Below are 20,269 nucleotides of genomic sequence, written 5' to 3'. Positions count from 1 at the left end.
AACTTCAGGAAAAAATTCCTTAGAGATTTAGTTTATGGTGGAGTGGAAGAAGCCTCATCCGCTGGATCATTTAAAACTAGATTGGACATGATACATATATAAATTGTAAGGAGCAATATTTCATTGGCAGAGAGATGAGCTGGATGACCTACTTGGTTTTTTTATGTCTAACAGATAGCTCTGTGATTAACACAAGATGTGTATAATTAAAAGTATTTCAGTTCATCTTTAAAATCAATTTATATTGAACATTTTATCTGTCTAGGCTTGATTTTAGGCCTTCAAGATTTTGTTTCTTAGTAACCATCTAGGACATCACTCACACTTAACATTGCTTACTCTGATCTAGGGCCTCAGTGGTGTCACAGAATGGTATTCTGAGTCAAGAGTGACACCTATATATTTCTTGGACCTAGAAGATTATTTCCAATAAGTCAGGGTTCTAAATGAATTTCTCAGGAAACACTGAACAGATGTTATCAACGTTCACTTTGAAAAGAGCAAAAAAACACCTGTGACAGACGGCATGTGCACTTCTTTTACTGAACACTTGTTTCACTGGACTTTTTGTTCCTCGTAAATGTGGAGCAAATTCCACTTGATATAACAATACATCTTGAACAGTCAATCAATTTTGATTGAAAGTTGGCATCTCTAGCCCACAGCATCTTTTCTGCATGCTGGGTCAGTACTGACTTAGAGAGAAAAATGCAACCTACTAAATTCTTAGTATCACTTCCTGTACCACCTGGATATTTTCTTTGGAGGCTGCTGATCCAAGTACTGGCCAGGTCTGAGCCTGCTAAGAATAACATTTGATGAGATCACAGATGTGGAAACTTGTTTTTAAATGTATTTTAAAAGTTCAGAGGTGGATTTTAAAAACTGCTGATACAGCTGAAAAACAAAGATCAGAATGTTGCATAGCATTCAGTTTTAGTGCACAGGCCTGCTAGTCAGTCACTTCCAAGTTTTGAGTTGAAACTAAAGTTTAGCATGTTGAGATGGATTTCAAATATGTTTTTCTACACCTCTTCCCCTTTTCCCCCATACTCCTTCATTTTCCTCATGGGGCCTCTCTCTCTGCTCCAAGAACTGTAATTAAAATATGTGTTCCCACGTAAAATGTCCTGTATGTAGACTGTAAGTTATTCATGTATTTTAAATGGAAATTGAATTCCCAGTCATTTTTGTTCTGAGTTAGGTGTTCTCTGTCAGAACATTACTGCAAATAAAGAATGCAGTGAAACTGGCAACAGTAAGGAATTATGGGGAACTCCAACCATTTACAAAGGTGACTGTTTTCAGAAGAATGGCCTTTTAAAACTGGCATCTCTGCATTTTCATATTTATTCCCTGTTAGCCTCTTCCATATGTAATTATGTAAAACAAAATTACGTGAAAAACAAATTAACTGCTGGTGCTGCTTAGCTAAGACTGGTATCTGAAAGTCAAGTGCTGTTTTTTCTACTTCATACATAATTTCCAGCAGTGCACATTCTGGAATTTGAACTGAGATCTTGATTTTTGTCAGTGATACACGAGGATGTTTAGGATACAGCTCACTCTGCTTCGGTTATGTTCTGTCATGCCAAGGCTAAACATTTTTCTACTTCAGTGAATTTGACACATGCTGGGATCAGAAAAGCACTGTAACAGTTTTTGAATTTGATCCTTTTCTTAAACAAAAAGGTTTTAAGCTATTTAATTCAAAGGATTGCAGCCACAAAATCCACCAATTTCTGGTTTAATTTATTTTTATTTATTTTAAATTTAATATTTTAAGTCCAGTCCATAGTAAGTATTTTTGTTCATAAACATGTCCATTTAATTCTAGTGCACCCAGCTCTGCCTGGATATTGAAAGTGATTTTTTGTATTGCAGATACAATTTTTATAAATCAGTGTAATTTTGGTTAGATGAATCTATACAGTAACCCCAGGAAATCTTCTTTGAAATTATAATGAAGTGAGACTGAAAAATTCTATAAGAATTGTTTTGGGTGTTTTTTTGTTTTTTTTAAATAAATAATTTTAAAAAAATCCTGGAAATCCTCTGGAGCACTGGGTCATAGTAATTTCATACCCTCCATGAATTGTCCTTGCTAGATAAGACTATCTTAAAATGATTTTGATTCTTAATAATGGGATCTGAGGCCTTTCATCTCTAGGTTACTGGTTTGAATGCATTCATGTCATTCAAATTAATTACCACTGAATGGCTGTTCACTACCCTGCATATAAAAGCAGTTAGTAGGTGTGTATCATTTTCATAGTGAACAGGTATATACATCACAGTTGGCACTCTCTGGAGAAAGGCAAGTGATTTTTTGAATTAGGGGAAATTTTACTTGCTTGTGTAAAATAATAAAGGTAGGAATTATTCACAAGATTGTTCTAGTTAATAAAGACAGGATGAAACCTCTCCTATTCTGAAAATACTACTACTATTCACTCTATGTAACTTTTTATGACTTTATCAAGTGGCTTCAATGAAACACAGCAGCTAGTCTGATTGTAGGAAAACAAATCCTTTTCTTAATTGCATTTTGTTCTTATGGTCTTGAAATGGTATTTCACTTATACAGTGCCTCAGATCACTTAAAACCATTTTGTTAATGGTATTACAAGGTCAAGACCAGAGTGTAATTTTTTTTTTAAGAGTGTGATGCTGGCAGACCAGGTGCTAGCTCATGCTAAGGCTTGTAAGCCTCACCGAACACTGACAGATGCATAGCTAGAAATCAGTCTGGTTCACCTGTGTGTTTGTACTGTTAAAATAAGTATTATATTTAGAGTTTGGACTTTAGGAAATACTTGTGAGTTTCTACATGCATTAATCTCACTTATAATATCTGTGTCCCATGTTATAAGGTAATATTTAAGTGTTTGCTCTGTAACTATAAAAGCATTTACTATGAAACTGGAAATCCCTAGAGTCAGGAGAGACACTTTACAAAGTGAAATAATAATTTACCGTAAGATGTGTCATCTCTTGCCCAACAAAAGAAGGCCTATAGACACCAGACAAGCCATTATGGAACATCAGTGGACAAAATACTTCGTTGATTGTTTTCCCCACATTCATGAGCAGGGGATGTGCACAAACACTTGTCCCATCACAGCTTGAACTCTGGAGGAAGGGAATAAAATCCCTGTCCAGAAAAAATTATCATCACTATGTTGCTAGGAATTTAGAGAGGACAGTATTTCTAAGCATAAGAAATGGATCCTCAGATTCCTTAGCTAGGGTTAGCCATAAAGGAAATAAAGAGCTTGCACCTTATAGAAGTTTCTATTACTTCTCGGAACCTAATATAGTAACTCATTTGTTTGCATGTTTACCTGCTTTAACCTTGTAAATAACTCTCATTTCCTTTTCTTAGTTAATAAATCTTTAGTTAGTTTATTACAGGATTGGCTACAAGTGTTGTCTTTGTGTGTGTGATCTGAGGTGCAATTGACCTGGGGTAAGTAACTGGTCCTTTGGAACTGGGAGTAGCCTGAATATGATTATGATTTTTGGTGTAAGGGACCATCTGTCAAAAAGCAAGCCTTCTTGGGTGGCCACATAGATAGGAGTACCCAAGAGGACTGTCTGTGACTCCATGTTAAGGTTGTTACAGTGCTTCAGGAGCTCACACTTGATACTTGGTTGTGAAATTTAATTATAGAACACACAACTGGTTTGTGACCTGGTTTGTAACAGTCTTCCCTGAGGTTGGCACCCACATTCATGAGCCACTCCAAACAGTTTGATATTGGAGTAATCATAGCAGGATTCACATGCCACAGGTCAATTGGATTTATAGATCATAACCCAATGCTGTTAAAAGTTTAAACTTTATAAACTTGAGTTTTTTAAAAGGTAAAGATTAGTCACAGTGAATGAACCACAGTCATACGATAATTTTGAGACAAAAGATCTTGAACATCTACGCATCTTGGCAAAAGGTTTTTTGGGTTTTCCTACAGTCGGACTAGCTGCCTAGTTTCATTGAAACCATTTGATAAGGACATAAAAGTGGCCCTGAGTGAATAGTGGAAACATTTTTCCAGCAAGGAGCTTTTGTGTTGTCTTCATCAAACTTGAAGTGTTCCACTTTTAATAGCGTTAGTGAAGCCCACTCTGGTTTTCAAAAGTATATTCTGCTTTCATATCACCACTGCATACTGGCACTTTATCAAGAGCCTAGTACTTATTTTTGTTGTTTGCTGCTTAGTATCTTCAGATGGATTCTCTGTGTGCTGTTGAACTAAATCAATGGCTGCTAGGAGTGTATTTACGTCATCCCAGGTCTTTTGAGTGAGGCCCATCAAGGCTTTCCTCAGTGTGCTTGTTTGTGTGGCTTTTTATCTCTACAGACTCTGTTTTTTTTGTTTTCTTGGTGTTTTTCTCCTTACAGCATCTGAAGCATCTAGGCAGAGATGTCTTGCCATTTCCTTGTTAAGCTGCTTATGGACAAAGGAATGCAGCAGAGATGTGATTTATCATACTTTTAACAGAGCACTTAAGAGTATTTCTCAGTCTTACTTGAAAAATTATTTCAAGTTATCACAAGCTGGCTGAAGAGAAAAGCCATTGCATACACAGATCCCCATCACTGCAGTAGAGCAGAGTAGGCAATATCTCAGTGCAAAAAGATCATTCTTATAAGCAAATTGGATGGAATTCAGAGAAGAGCAACAGCAATTAATTGTGGGCTGGAGGGGTTCACTGACAATCAGAAAACAAAACCAAGGCCTGGTCTACACTTAAGAAATAAATTGACCTAGCTATGTCGCTCAGAGCTGTTAATTTCGTACCTCGAGCTCTGTAGGTCAATCTAAACCCCAGTATAGATTCAGGTAGGTCAACAGAAGAATTCTTCCATCAGTGTAGCTACCACCTCTTGGAGATGTGGATTAACTACATCAACAGAAAAACGCTTTCCATTGATGTAGGAAGCATCTGTGCTATGATGCTACAGAGGCACAGCTGCACTGCCATAGCTGTGCCACTGTAGTGTAGATATATCCTAAATGCTGAGTAAGTTGGAGAGAGAACATACATGTCTCCAAGGATTAGAAAGATGCAAACATCAAAGTAGGATAAGAATTACTTAGGGAGGTGCTCAGCATTATATCTATGAATAATGGGATGAAATTAAGGAAAGCAGTGCCTATGCTGAACAGAAAAAATAAGGCCTAACATTGTTAGTCCATGGAATAGTATTCAAAGGAAGCAGTTGAAGGCCTATTGCTTAAGGCATTTAAAACTAGATGAGATACAGAATTAGCACAGTGTTTCATGAACTTTGGTCTCTGAATCAGTGGTCTACAAAGCCTTTCCTGAGAGTAGCAGAATGAAACATGGTAAAAAACCAGAGAGAGATTGGGCTGATGGAAGATGTTGGTTTGTAGACTGAAAAGATGGAAGAACCACCACTCTAGCAAGCATGCTGTAGGACATCAGTGGTTTGACAGTGGCAGAGTAAGGGACTGGATGACCCAATAGGCCTTTTCAATCCCTATTTGTTATGGTCTACAATTTCATTCTGTTTGAAGCAGATGCTAAGAAGCAGAATCAGTCGAGTGTGTCTGGAATGAGTCTTTCCACCCAGCCTGTGGCTCGCCCACTGCAGCCTTTACAGTCAACTCCTCTGCAGCAGACAGGTGTGCCAACAAGTGGGCCTTCTCAGACCACCATACATGTGCTACCTACAGGTAACTTCATTTTGTATAATTCTGTGAATATGGCGAGTAGCTTCTAAAACCCATTATTGTTTGGTCCCTTTGTGTTAGCACTCTCAGATGAATATACTGACCCTGTTTTTCAGCAGGATTTTCATCTTTTTAGTTCCAGCCAGACCTTCCTAACCTCATTGGGTTCTTCCAAAGCTGTAGAAATTAAAATGTTTTAAGCAGAGGAAGGTGAATGAGTCAGTCTGGAAGGGGCTAGAATAAGCTATTGTCCTATGAATGCTGCATCTTTCTGAGAATCATGGAATAGATGAAGTCCTATTGGATGATCTAGTCTGTCCCTCAGCCAGGACAAGATTGCTCCTCTCACTCCAGTGAAGAAACATGGTCCACTGGATAGGACACTTCTAGAAATTATTAGCAACGTTGTTGGCTGGAAGGGCCACTGAGGTGCCAGCTGCCATGGGGACGGGGTTGTTCAAGCACCGGGAATCTGCATCAGCTGTGGGTTTTGAATTCCTGAAGAGATGGCACTAGCACAACCACTCACCACTGGCACCTCACTGATTCTTGGGCAGCAATGGTAGCTAAGTTGCTGTGGTAGACTCTCCATCCCAAAATGAACTTTCTCTTGTTAGAAGCATGACTTCAAAAATTAAACAGGTATAAAGGAAAACGGGTCTGTCTCTCCCCCCTCCCATAGGTGATTGTTGAAGACTAGTTAGACCTGACTTCCAGTCACTGAGAGCTCACTGAGATCTGCTCTTTTGCCCATTGTTTACTAATAATGCTGACCCACATCTACCACCAGGCTTTTCTATATTCCTTACAATTAGGATACTATTTATTTTTTGCAAAGGAGATTTTGTAATAGTAAAATGTGTGAGTGTATTTTTGGGTATTTGAACCCTGTTAAATAAGAATGTACTATTTAACCTCAGACTGTGTTTCTTGGGTATTATGTATTTGTTTGCTCTCTTTATCTAGAATTTGTATATATGTTGGCATTTCCACATTATATGAAATTTAACACAAATACTTCAGTGTTGTTCAGACCACATTCCTCAATATCTTCCTTAATCCCTTAAAAATAGATGCATCTGCTTCAGAGTTTGATAGGGACGGCTTTTATTTTTCATGGCTCACATGGATCAGTTGTCAAAGATGTCTGCATTCTGGAATGGGAATTTCAGTTTTAATTCTTGTGACTCCAATTTTTTATTCCCCTCCCCCTCCCCCCGCCAGCTCAGACAACGGTGAATGTAACGCACCGTCCACTGACTCAGGGTGCTGCAAGGCTCCCTGTACCGAGAGCCCCTGCTAACCACCAAGTGGTCTATACTACCCTTCCTGCACCACCAGCTCAGAATCCAGTGAGAGGTGCTGTCATGCAGAGCCCTGGTTTAAGGCAGGTCAGCCCACAAAGTGGAGGTAAGAAGTCCTTTTTTCATGTATATCCTAGAAGATATTGATTGATAATATCAGGACACCCATTGGATGCCTCTCAATACCATGCAGAGTTGTGGAATGACTTCTTAGCTTCAAAGACATGATAACATCTCAAGTCAGTAAGATCATGGATCTTTGAAAACATTCATTCAGGCATGTGGATGAAGAAAGGTTGGATTGGCATCTCCTCAGGCAGTGACACTAGCAGCCAGGCACTTCTGAGTGATTTGTCCAAACCATGGATGAGCTTATAAGGTAACTCAACATTAAACATGCACCACAGTCTTGTAAAAGTGCCCTGCCAGGAAAGTGGGGAGAGTCTTTTTTATTCTTATGCAGTAGAATTCTTAAACCCATGTAGTAAATCAGGCATGGCTTACCATCAGAATGCTCAACTTCAGTGTAATTCCGTAACAATCTGTAGTGTCCTATGCTACGTTTTTGGACCTGGTTCCAGTGGGATTTATCTTTGATTTTATATCCCACCAATCACAGCATAAGCTATGACTCTGGCTGTAGATGTCAGCAAGTTCAACTCAGTACTGTGAGAACTTGATTCATATTTCTCCTAGCAGAAAACTTTTCTTGTCATGAATGATGCATGTCAGCCATAAAGAGCTTAAACTTTTGCAACAATTCATGTTTCTATATTCAGTGCTGGATTTTTAATTGCTATTTATAGTTCCTTTTTTCTTATCTCCCTCCCTTCTTCTACTATGGATGATTCTACACCAGTGTTTCTCAATTAAATTTGGCCACGGAACCCTTGTGAACTCGATAAATAATTGCGGAACCCCCCAAACTCTTAACAGTATTTTTACATATGGGGCCAAAAAAATGTCGAAATAAGCAAATTATATACAAACAACTAGGTCAGCGTTTCTCAATTAAATTTCCCCGCGGAACCCTTTAGGCTCCGCAGGGAAATTACATTCATACTTGATACCCTCTGCCAAAAAATCCGGGACATCTTCCCTTTTTCGGCGGCGCAGAGAACAACTGCTCTCAGCGGCACAATGTCACTTTCTCGTGGAACCCTAACGGTGTTCCTGAGGAACCCCAGTTGAGAAACACTATTCTACACTGACAAGCATAAATTACCACTTTCACTAGTTGTCCTGAGAAAGAGAATAGACTCATACCTCTGCAAGACTGCTCTGCAAGGCTTCCATAGCCACTGCTATATACACCTGCCTCAGAATTCTATGTGCTTGAATAGTATGTGACTGTGCACACCATGCCTTTGTGCTAATTTAATTGATACACTGCCCTAGTTTGAAATTATACTTCTTGGCTGTGTGTGGGTGTGTGTGTGTGTATGTAATAAATGACTTGTGGCTATACTGTGTCAGACTGCAAGCATATCAGATTGCACTAGTTTAGCAGTCTTAGATCTGGTCAGTACCTGGGGGCTCTCCACAGAAAGCCAGCACCTGCAGGAAATAGTGTTCTTCAAATGCTTCTCTATATATTTTCCACAGTTGGTGCACATGTACTCAAGTATGCAATGCACTCAAGTTTGGATTCTTTTGGCCATTAATGTCCATTGGGGACCACGCTTGCACCTCGAGTGTCTTCATGCTTCCAGCCAAGGCATGAAGACCCTAGCCACCCTCAGTTCTTTCTCACTACCCATAGCTACAAGTCAGAATTGCAGCATCCAAGACTTTGCTCATTGTGTAGTCTACCCATTCTTTTGTAAGTAGTTGTAAATAGATAGGTACTTACTCATTCGTGTTAGAGATTTTTTTATAGGTTTTCATTTTGTCATAGATTAAAAGAAACATCATTTGTTTTGCCTAAGTGTATGTCTACACAGCAACTAGACACCTACGGCTTTTCTCACACATTTTGACCACAATTGGGACTCTATCACAACAGGCAAGTGGGTTCTAGAAACCATCCACCATGCTTACTCCATCAAATTTCTCTCTCTTCCCCCCACAAACCTCCTTCCCAGCCCCTCTCTGTGGACCACTATCACAAAGAGATTCTTTGCCAGGAGGCAGATTCTCTAATAAAAGGCAACAGAACGGGTGCCATCTCAGTATCAAGGGAGAGGGTTCTATTCCCATATGTCTTAGTCCCAAAATGTGACAGTGGGTGGAGACCCATTCAGGACCTTCAACAACTGGGCATCTTGATTTGACAGTCAAAATTCAGGATGGTTACCCTAGCATCAATAATCCCCTCCCAACAGGAGGGAATGTGATACATGGTTCTCAACATGTATTTTCATGCAGCTATTCATCCACCCCATAGAAAATTTCTTCCATTCCTGGTAGATCAGGAACATTACCAGTTCGGAGTTCTTCACTTTGGATTAGCAACAAGTCACAGAGTATTCATGAACGTTTTCTCTATGTTGGCAGCCCAAACAATATATCATGGCCACTCAGTCTTCCCATACTTGGATGAATGGTTCCTAACAGGTAGTTCCAACTACTAAGTCAGGTTGGCAACTTTGTTCCTGCTTCATTTTCTAGTAGCACTGCGTGTCTGTGTGAACAAAGAAGAGTCCATTTTGACCCCCCATGGACGATAAACCTTATTGGAGCGACATTGGTCTCCATTTCAGCAAGAGCTTTCTTTCTCACAGAAAGATTTCAATCAATGAACAATCTGATAACACAGGTTACTTCCAAACCAAAAACTATAGTCAAAGTATGCCTTTCCCTACTAGGCCACATTGTCTCATGTACTTATGTGACACCATTCACCAGACTTTATCTACACTTTATCTACACTGCCTACAGTGGCTGTGCATTCTATACTTAGATTTCACCAACCAATTATCAGGTGTAAACTCAGGCACTAACCATGGAATCATAGACAGTCTCCTGGGGTGCTCCCAATCTATATTGTCACCTAAGCAAACCTACCTTTGTGGTAGATGGTCTCTTACACCACGAATCACAGCAATATTCAGGTAATTTCCAGACTCAAAGGAACAGTCACTTACCCCAGGTCAATTGCACCTTAAATCTCACACCAAAGACACTTGTATCGAATCCTATAATAAACTATATACAGATTTATTATTAGGAAAAGGAAATGAGTCATTTACAACGTTAAAGCAGTTAATCTAATCATACATACACAAATGAATTACAATCTTAAGTTTCAAAAGATAATAGAAGCTTCTATAATAAGCAAGCTCTGTATGTTCTTTGGAGCTAACTCAGGCTAAGCAGCTGAGGGATCCTTTGCTTATGCCTAGAAACCTTGCCCCCAAAATGCAATCAGCAATGAGATACAGTTCCTCCTTGTCAGGAGTTTTTTATTCCCTTCCCGCTTTCTGCTCTGAGCTGCAAACCCAGCTGATGGAAGGAATTCATTTGCATGACCCATTTTCATGGGGCAGGGTGAAGTAAACAACTAATCCTTTTGTCGTCTTTAATGTTCCACTCTAGTCAGTCTGGTGTCAGTGGACCTTCCTTGTTTGGCAGAACATAACACCTTCTGTTGGAGACCAGCATTTCACACTGGTTAATGTCTCTCTCCTGTCTGGTGATTTACACAGTTACAAAGTCTTACAATGAAAATGCTTAAATATTACCTTACAATATGGGATGCAGAAGTTGTGAGATTAGTGCATGCACCAACTCACAGCATTCAATAAAGTCTACACACATTCTTAGAACTCTAATGCCTATTTTAAGAATGTTAAAACTTAGGTGAGCCAGACTGATTCCAACTGTATTTGTCAGTATTCAGTTGAGGCATGGGAACCTTGGCATGAGCTGACACTTGATTTGCCAGCATCATAGGTCTTATAAAAGTATATCCCCAGTCAGAGAATCTCCCCCTACTTATTAACTCAGCATTGTACTCATGGATTTAATGGATCCACTTTTGAGCTACATATTCCCTATTCCCATTAAAAAGCCTTTTTAGTAGAAATAACATCTGCCAGAAGTATAGGAGAAATACAAACTCATGGCAGGACCTGCATCTACTGTTTTTCTTAAGGATAGAGTAACCTTGAGACCTCACTCAAAGTTGTTGCTGAAGATATTGTCTGACTTCCATCTCAACCAATAACTACCTATTTTATTTCCAAAGTCACATTCCAATCAAGGAGAAGCTAAACTTTACACCCTAGGACACCTTCTTTCTTCCTGAATGGAACTAAGCCATTAGGGCAGGGGTCTCAAACTCATTTCCTATGGCGGGCCAGATTTGAATTAAATGTACTTCAAGTGGGCCATACATACCATAAATCTAATTTTTTTAAATTAAAATTATTGTATTGTATTGTACTGTATTATAATAAAGTTTGACAAATTTCATCATATATAATCAAAGCTAATTTGCTTCTTGGCATTTCTGCCAAGAATGAGCAATAACACAAGAAAAGAAATTAGAATAGGAATTTGAAGAACCATTAAATAGAACATTTGTTTACAGTATGTGTGAGGTCACTCATTTTACTAGGGAAATCAGGAAGCAGGTCCTATTTTTCAGGACTTATAGGAATATAAATGACAAATTAAAGCAAGTTATTTGTTCCTTTTTTTCAAATTTCAAAGTTCTTTCTTTTTCTCTCCCCCACCTTTATCAACTTTACCTTCCCTATTGGGATTGTTTGTTTTTAATCTTGTGAAGGCATCAAACAGATTTATAGAACAGTGAGTAAAATGTTAAATAGGTTTATATATCTAGCAACCGCTTACTGACCGCTGTCTCATGCACACAGCGCTCCACGCGCTGCTGCCAAAGTACACAGATCTCGCGGCAGCACATGCCGCCACCAGAGAGTACAACGTCACAAGATCTAGTGGTAGCACATGCTGCCGTCAGGGGCCAGACCAAAAAGGTTGGCAGGCCATATCCAGCCCCTGGGCCGGATGTTTGACCCCCCTGATTTAGAGTATTCACTCAGATTATTTATAGTTTATGGGGATACGGTGAAAGGTCAAACTATATCAACATGTCTGATTGGATATTCAGATATATTGTGTTGTGCTATAAAATACCTAACCTTAGACTCACCATTGAGAGTGACAGCTCCCTCTATGAGAGGAACCACAGTTACTATAATGTAAGTAAAAGTTTATTAGTAATTATCGGAAATCCTAGGCTTAGTCCATCCATTCTCTATGTCTAATTCTCTATAATGTCTAATTTAATTTAATTTAATTTAATGTCTAATTTAATGCCAGTTTGTGTGTAAGTGTTCATAAAAACCATGCATGACCTTCTGTGGGTGAACACTTCTCAGATGGGTTGAATCCACAATCCAGTTTTTTGGCACTGGTACATTGGATGTTACTTTGCTGCAGTGGGTTTCAGCTTTTTTTCCCCATTGGCCCCAAATTAATCTGCTTTTTCTCTCATGATCTTTTGTATCACTTCTTGTGGTGCTACTAAGGATTCTTGGCTCCTGGGGTGGACATTTAAGCATTTCTCTTCTACCCCTTCTTGACATGCACACCTGCCTTACTGTCTCTCTCTCCATGATTGCTGGGGGAGAGAAGCAGTTCTGTTTGTGTCTGCTTCCCCTTTTGGGGTCTACCGTGTCAAGCCTTATCCAGCTGTCTTAGGAGCAATTTCATTTTAAATATTTACTTAGCTTTCATAAAGCATCAATCTTCTGACATTCTGATTGGCTGTCCCAAGGTATTGACTACTCAGGGTCCTGATTGTACCTCTTACGTCCCTCTGGTATCTTTGTAGGTGTGACAGTGCGAATGCCTCAAACAACTGCATATGTTGTGAACAACGGGCTAACCCTTGGATCCGGAGGCCCTCAACTCACAGTGCATCACAGGCCACCACCACAAGTGCATGCTGTAAGTACAGTTATCCGTTCATTAAAATTGCCACCACACTTGTGTCACTATTCACAGATTTGTCTCAACATAAAAGGTTTTGAAACTATTTTAAAGCATGGATCACATTAGTAGAGGCCTTGTGGACTCCTCCCATCTCATTCACAAAGTTGCCATGACAACAAAAATTGCTTACATGGAAAAGAAATCCTAGGACAGTATTTACTATGATTTAGCAGCATGAAACAAGAAGAGTTAGACCCATGTGACCTGCCAGCTCACCATCAGAAAGTGTGCCACAAACCACCAGTGGCCTACATAGCACAGAATTACAATGGCTGCTCTTCAATACTAGCTGTGTGCAGGGGCCCTCCTGAGGTCAGGCTATGCTGAGGAAACGTGCTAGGTCAAGGAGCTCAACTCTTCAAGGGATTAAGAAATACAGTCTGAAAGTTTAGCTGCAAACAGGAAGAGCTATACAATGAAAATTATGGACTATTTTGAGAAATTAACATTCTTTTCACTGTTCTGCCCATAAGTCATTTCTTGTGCCAAAGATAATCACATGTAGGGATGAGAGGGCTCTGGCTCCTGCAGTTTCTCATCATAATTATTGGTGGTGTTTTGTGTCTGAGTGCAGGGTGCTAAGTGAGAACTGTCCTTAGCTCAGGGTTACGCTGTTGATGGTGGTTGTATATGGACACAGTGTGATCCACTCCACACTCAGGGTTATGCTGAAAATAACACAGTCAGTGCCAGGTTTTGGTTTTCCATTCTTTATAGTATTAAATTTAATCCCTTCTGAATTAATTGTCTTTCCCATTATAGCTGATACTTGGTCAGATTCACTGCTTGGGATAAATTGGGGCAGCTCCATTAAAATCAATGGAACTGCGTCAGTTTACACCAGCAGAGAGCCTGGCCCACTGGGTTTATTTTTTGCCATTTTGTTGTTTAGTAGAGCCAGAACCAACCACATCTCATTTACCTTCTTGTTAGACATCAGCATCATCTCTGTCAATGGAATTTTGGGAATAGCAGCTTTTAGTGATATCCTTCCACAAACACGTCTGATTGCCAGGCACAAACTCCAGACATCATTCAACTTCAGACATGCCATCACACAATTTATTAAAAGAAATCAAACAAAAACTGAGTTGCAAGTTTAAATTGCATAAAAACAAGCCTTACCTGCATTGAAACTTCAGGCTCTTCTGGTTTGATAATTAAAGACCGATTCAATGCCTGTTGAAGTCAGTGGGTCCCCTTCCATTGACTTCAATGGGGGTATTGGGTCAGGCCTTCAGAATGCATCTCTGTTGGGAGTAGTGATGTGTGTACCCTAACCTCCTGCCCTCATTATAGACTGTGACCTTTTCTTTTATCCCTTTTATGTCCCTTAGGAGCCACCACGTCCTGTGCACCCAGCACCACTGCCAGAGGCCCCACAACCACCACGCCTGCCCCCTGAAGCTGCCAGCACCTCCCTGCCTCAGAAGCCACAGTTGAAGCTGGCACGAGTACAGAGCCAGAATGGTATTGTGCTGTCATGGAGCGTCATGGAAGTGGACCGGAGCTGTGCCAGCGTGGACAGTTACCATCTGTATGCCTACCATGAGGACCCGAGTGCCACCATGCCTTCCCAGTGGAAGAAGATTGGGGAGGTAAAGGCCCTCCCCCTGCCTATGGCATGCACTCTCACGCAGTTTGTATCTGGCAGCAAATACTACTTTGCAGTTCGGGCAAAGGATATTTATGGACGTTTTGGACCTTTCTGTGACCCCCAGTCCACAGATGTGATCTCTTCCCAGAGCAGTTAAACAGAGACCTTTGGAACCTATAAATTTCTCCCACTATCAAGAGTGACTCCAGTTTGGGATTCTGATCCCATGCACGAAATTCACTGTTTAATTCACTCTTTGTAGAATTATTTTGAACAGCCCTGTGTGGTACACTACATCTGTTGAGAACCAAAAGCAAAATTAATTCTCAGCCTGCAGCAAGAGAACTTATTTTTCTGGACACCTCAAGCGTTGGGAATATGAAATCTAAATTTTCCCATTCCCCTATGGCTGCTCCTTTCAGAGATACCTACCTTTTATCCAACAGGATCCTGAATGTTTGCGATTCTGCTTCAGACTGGGAACAGGATCATACATTGCACAGTTTGCCTGAAGCAAACACAGCATGTCTGTGACATGTTGAACAGTTATAATGGCGCTAACTTGAGGACAGGGACAGACTCACTTGCTCCCTACAACTCAGTAAGAAGGTCGTGAGGGGAAAGGATTCTGGGTCTGACTTCTTCTGAACTGGAAGATTGAGCAGTTTGTCTCATCTTAAAAACAAGTCCACTTTCCAGAGGGAAAGAAATCTTGAGTTTGGCCAATGCGGGAGAGGTGTGTGTATAAATCTGGAGGTGGTGCAAGAAAAACCCCAATACTCTCCAATCCCCACCTCCCAGTTAAAATCTGGGAGCAGTATCAAATCAGGTCTGAAACTGGTTTGTAGAGACTTCATTCACGTTTTCTCTTTCTAGTTCAGATAATTCTCTGCCCCTCTCCTCATACATCCAGCCCGTTTTTTAAAATTTATTTTGTGCCTTAAAGAGTAATTTCAGAAATAAATGTAGCCAGATCTCTTTTGTGTTGGTTAGATGTGGTGTTTCTCTCCCCCCGCTCCCCTCCCCCCCAGCCTGCTCTTGCTGCTGCTTCTCTTGCTGGCCCCATTACAATTGCTCTACTCCTATGGACCGCAGAAAGTGTGTAGCATGGACATCTCTGGATTCATTCCCACCTCTGATATCATTCAACCCACCATTACAGTTCTTGAGTGGCTGGTTTTATCCTGTCAAAATGGTTAATAGTTATACAGACAGTATTCTTCATCAGCACCCTTCCCTGTTCTCTTGGGAAGGCTGCATGCTAGATTGGCCAAAGGAAATGTGTGTGGCACTGTGAAAGCCTTCATTTCATCCCACCTTTTGGATGCTGTATTAGTGCAAAAAGGTATCAAAATAATGTTGGCTTCCCCATCCCCATCTCTTCGCTCTGCCTCTTGTCTGTCTTCACTGGATAAATGACCAAACCCAGAGCACGGTTTTGGAAAGCTTATTTCACCCATTGGCCCAAAAGTTGTGGAGCAATTGCAAACTTCAATAGAACCTTTCATGGTGCTTATGAATTGATCCAAAAGGAAAGCTGCTTCTCAACCATGCCTTTGTTATGGCCTGATTTGAACAGTGACACATCTACACACACACATGGCAGGTAAGAGTCTACCTTGCCATCTTTCAGAAGAATAGAGCCAGTTTGTCGTCTTTCCTGCCCAGCAGAGTCAAACAACTTCCTGGGCAGGGAAAGGAGCCATTCCTTTACCCATTTCACTGCCATGCCCAGCCACAGTAGAAAGCTTTTTGCTCTGTTGTCTCTCAAAACTACTGGGTTTTAAACTATACAACAAAGTTGGAAATGAAAGTCTAAATGCCAGAACATGCTGGTAAAATGTGTTTTGGGAGTGTGGTTTCTTTATTTTGTTCCTAAAATGAACTTGTCAGTAAAATAATACTGTATTGTAAAGCCATTGTAGGGGCCCCTCTTTTCTTCTGTGTAACATTTATGCTCTCACATGCCCGCCACTCCTTCCTGGTGCTGGGATTTTCATTCCTTTCAGACGAGCCAGAAGCATTCTCTCCTGTAGCACTTCTCTTTTATCTTTTGTGTTAGCAGTTGCAGTCAGGAATATCACTGATCTCAGTAAATAAATGTTTAGGAATTAAAGTATCCTAAGAGAAGGTTCACACCTGTTCATTTTTTCCACAGTGTTTAACTCTCTGCTGAATAACCGCTAACCCCATTTTCCTGGTGCCAATAATCAATAATGCTTTGACATCTTCTGGATTTTAACTACTGTCCTGTCTGTTACCTTCAAGGAGTAAGACCTGTTTAATTGTATGTTTTAGGCTATTTATGTAAAGTTGGATCTTAATACAGCCAATTGTCTTTTTGCAGTGACTGTCTTAAGGCTGTTCAGACATATTTAGTCCTCCGTGCACTGTTTTTAATAAGCTCTGTGGTACCGAAGGAAGATGGAGGACATTTTACTTCAAAGAGATTTGTAATTTAAAAGGGGAAAGGATGGGAGAGAAAAAAAGCAACACCCTAGGATTGATGCTGCTTAACATCCTCTCTATTGTGACTCCAACCCATACCATTTACATGTGATCACATCTGTGATTTGTGTTTTGCCCTCATTCAGTTCATGACTGTTATTGGTCCTGTCCTGCTGGAGAGAGGTCCCCTTGGCTGACTTTCCATTCCTTCCATCTGATAGAAATGGTGGTTATCAGAGATGTCCGAGCATTTTGTGCAACCTGTCTTTTGCTGAACTGTGTGTTTAAACAGAAAGGAAGAGGGAAATGCAGCCAAGAATAATCCTTGAAATGTCAAGCTGATATAGTGGCTGTGAAGGGAACTGTGGAAAGTAGTTGAACTGGGTGAATTGGCTTTATTTTCAAAATATTAAGATGTGGTTCTCCTCTGAAAAGTGACTATAATAAGTGACCTGCTCAGCAGATCTGCTCCCACTCTGTGTGATAGTCACTGATGTGTTTAGCCAAATTGGTGACTAAAAAGCTTCAGCTACCACTTACTCTGTGGAGTCAACACAACTGTGGGTAAATTAGCAAGATTCTGCTTCACCCAAAGAGATGTTAAATAAATTCCAACTGCAGAATCTTTAGTTGGTGGTGACAAGGTGTGAATCAGAAAGAACATAGTTTGACTTTCAGATTCCTGACTGTTTGGAGGCCTTCCAGTTAGCTGATCTAGAAATCACTGAGACAATAAATAAGGGACCTCATTATGCCATTTTACACTGTCACTTTCAGAGTAGAGTTGTTCTCTGCAAAGGGCATTATCTCTATTATGTTAGCGAAGAGGAGTGATGCTGAGCTTCTCAGTGGGAGGTCACACTGTGGCCCTTACATTATTACCTTGTTGTGGCTACTTCTGTTTTAGACTTGTTATCCCATAGAAGCAATAAACTTGTTTTAAAAACTCTGTAAACTTCTGCTTGTAACAGACATTCTGGAATAAATCATTACACTGCAAAATATCTTCTATCAGAGTATTACAAAAAAAATGGCTGGAATGCATAGTATAGGCTGTAAATGAAGTGCATTTTTAGGATGGAGCTCTCTATGGAAGTATTTGGCCCAGTTAGGATTGTTGGACGCCTCAACATTTGTTTTTAAATGTACTAAAATATCTAAGTGACATTAAGGAGCAGGGCCATTCTGTTTTCCACTGTCAGAGTATTTTTTCACTACGTTCTCAGCACTGTCGCATGTGGCTGCTCCTTGCTTACAGTTTTTGCTCTTGCGACTGTGTATATGACTATACAAAGATGGAGCTTGTTCTCCAAGTTTTAAGAAATACAGTACTGTATCTTTAGCTCTGTTTTTCCCACCTTCATTTCTGACATGTTCTTTTCTTTTATGTAGTACTTGGGAACTGATTTCCAGCTTATGAGTAGTGTAATTGAATTCAATTTCTGAGTGGGAGAGGAGTGAGATTGGCTTCCTTTCTGTACACAAGTGGGATGATGTTGGCAAAATTCTGTTAGTTTCCATTGAATTTCCCTCTGCCATAGCCTCACTGACTTGCCTGTCCCCTACTTTATTTCTCATTTTATGTCTAGAAAGCTTGATCGAATTCAGGCAACTAAGCCCTAAAAGATGTTGATTTGTAACCTGCAGGCACAATATGTGTCTGTGCATCATTGTATCTGCACCAGCAGCCTGTGGAAATTGCAGGATATAATAGCTGGTTCTCTTTATGCCTGTAGTCATGCATGTGTTAAATATTTAAATGCTCTGATCAGTTTCCCCTGAGTAGTAATTGATATTAAAAACCTGCTACACCAAACTGTTTGCACCAGCATTCATGTCTGAGTAAGTTTTAGAGATTATCTAGCACTAGTACTTCAGACAGTTGCCCATCCTGACTTGAATTTTTAGCACGGGGTGGGAAAGTGGCAATATCTGTGGTGTCTTCACCTTACACACAATTGCCTGATCCTGTGTTCCTTGAAAACAATGGCAAAACTTTCAAGGAGAGCAAAATTGGGCCCAATAATTCTTGAGTTGCTAGGATCTGAGCACAGTATCATATTGTAACAAACATGATCAGTTCTCTTATACTGTTTGCCTAAGTGTTTAATAAACCAGAAACCATATTACATGAAAGGGCAGGCCAATAACTACCTAGTTTTGTTCTTGTTCCATAAAGAGCAGTGTCCTAGTACTAAAGTACTGCAAATACTGTGCAAAACCAAGCTGTGATTCCGCCTTCTTATAAGCTCCTTAGTGTTTTCATTTAGTCAACAAAAAAATATCTCCAACTGTTTAAAATCAAGGCTTGATATATCAAATATATATATATATATATATTTTTAATGTGGTTTTTCTTTTGGGGAGGGTGGGCAGTAAGTTCAAAAGTCTGAGGAGTTCAAGCAAGGCTGCTAATCTAACCAGCCCTGCAACCAAGGTCCCAATCAGCCACTTCCTGGTGGGGAGTATGAAATATAGGAATACATGGAGAATGCAAATTAATGTTTTTCCTTTTTCATCTTCAAATCCAATCACTCTATTAAAACTGATCTTTGTTTCTCATTCGATTGTGTAGCCCAGTCTTTTTTTTTTTTATATTTAAAGTCCTGTCTGGATTTAATGGGTTATATCTGTAAATAAGATAATTGGGTAGGCATTTGGGAGTCTAGTTTGGCTTTAGTAATTTATCAGCCATTAAAATATACATACATACAATATCCTTTGTAGGAAACTCACCACATGATTTTTCTTTTGCAGCTGAACGTGTAAATAAAGATAATGTAGGACCTATCTAATGTCCAGTTTCAACTGGGCAATTGCAAGCTCTCCCCATTTTTTGTATGTATTGTAGATTAGTGTGTGTATAAGTGTTAACTGTAGTGGGGTTTTGTCCAAAAAGCCTGAAATTTATACTTTGAAATAAACTACTGGGTTTTTAACACTGTGCGTCATCTGTGGTTGGTTCTGGTCATCCCAGGAGAGTCTTGTTTATTCTGTGGTGCCAACGTATGCCTCTTCTCCCTGGGAAGGTGCAGTTGGCTGGGGCGCTCTGGCGTGAACTGCAAGAACTTCAGATTTTTAAACCCTATATTACCACTTCAAATTGTTGGGTAGCAGACAAATTCTCCTGGGGTCATTAACAAGATCATTTTTACTTTATCAGCCTTCTCAACAGATTTGCTCTAGCATATCTTCTTTTTTGCAGTTCCAGGCTCCTGTAGCATGTCACAAAAGCAAAGAGAATCTGAGTGAGG

At 40.0% G+C, this 20,269-nt stretch overlaps 1 protein-coding gene across 5 annotated transcripts in view; it reads left to right on the top strand.

Annotated features, from left to right (window-relative positions):
* Positions 1-19,954, top strand: part of ATF7IP (activating transcription factor 7 interacting protein) — a 181,281-nt gene extending 161,327 nt beyond the window's left edge. For 3 of the 5 annotated variants that reach the window (XM_067559655.1, XM_067559656.1, XM_067559657.1), the window contains exons 12-15: positions 5,547-5,705; positions 6,927-7,112; positions 12,810-12,925; positions 14,308-19,954. In XM_067559655.1, coding sequence (XP_067415756.1) covers positions 5,547-5,705; positions 6,927-7,112; positions 12,810-12,925; positions 14,308-14,724 — 878 coding nt within the window. In that variant the 3' untranslated portion in view covers positions 14,725-19,954. The remainder of the gene's footprint in view (positions 1-5,546; positions 5,706-6,926; positions 7,113-12,809; positions 12,926-14,307) is intronic. The other 2 variants (XM_067559658.1, XM_067559659.1) reach the window with 2 other exon arrangements.
* Positions 19,955-20,269: the final 315 nt, after the last annotated feature.

Source organism: Emydura macquarii, unplaced genomic scaffold (assembly GCF_026122565.2).
Source record: "Emydura macquarii macquarii isolate MOO-44397 ecotype Brisbane River unplaced genomic scaffold, CSIRO-AGI_Emac_v2 contig_2205, whole genome shotgun sequence".
In the NCBI taxonomy this organism is placed as follows: domain Eukaryota; kingdom Metazoa; phylum Chordata; order Testudines; family Chelidae; genus Emydura; species Emydura macquarii.
The sequence above is the reverse complement of the archived record's forward strand: the minus strand, read 5'-3'. Positions and strand labels throughout refer to the sequence as shown.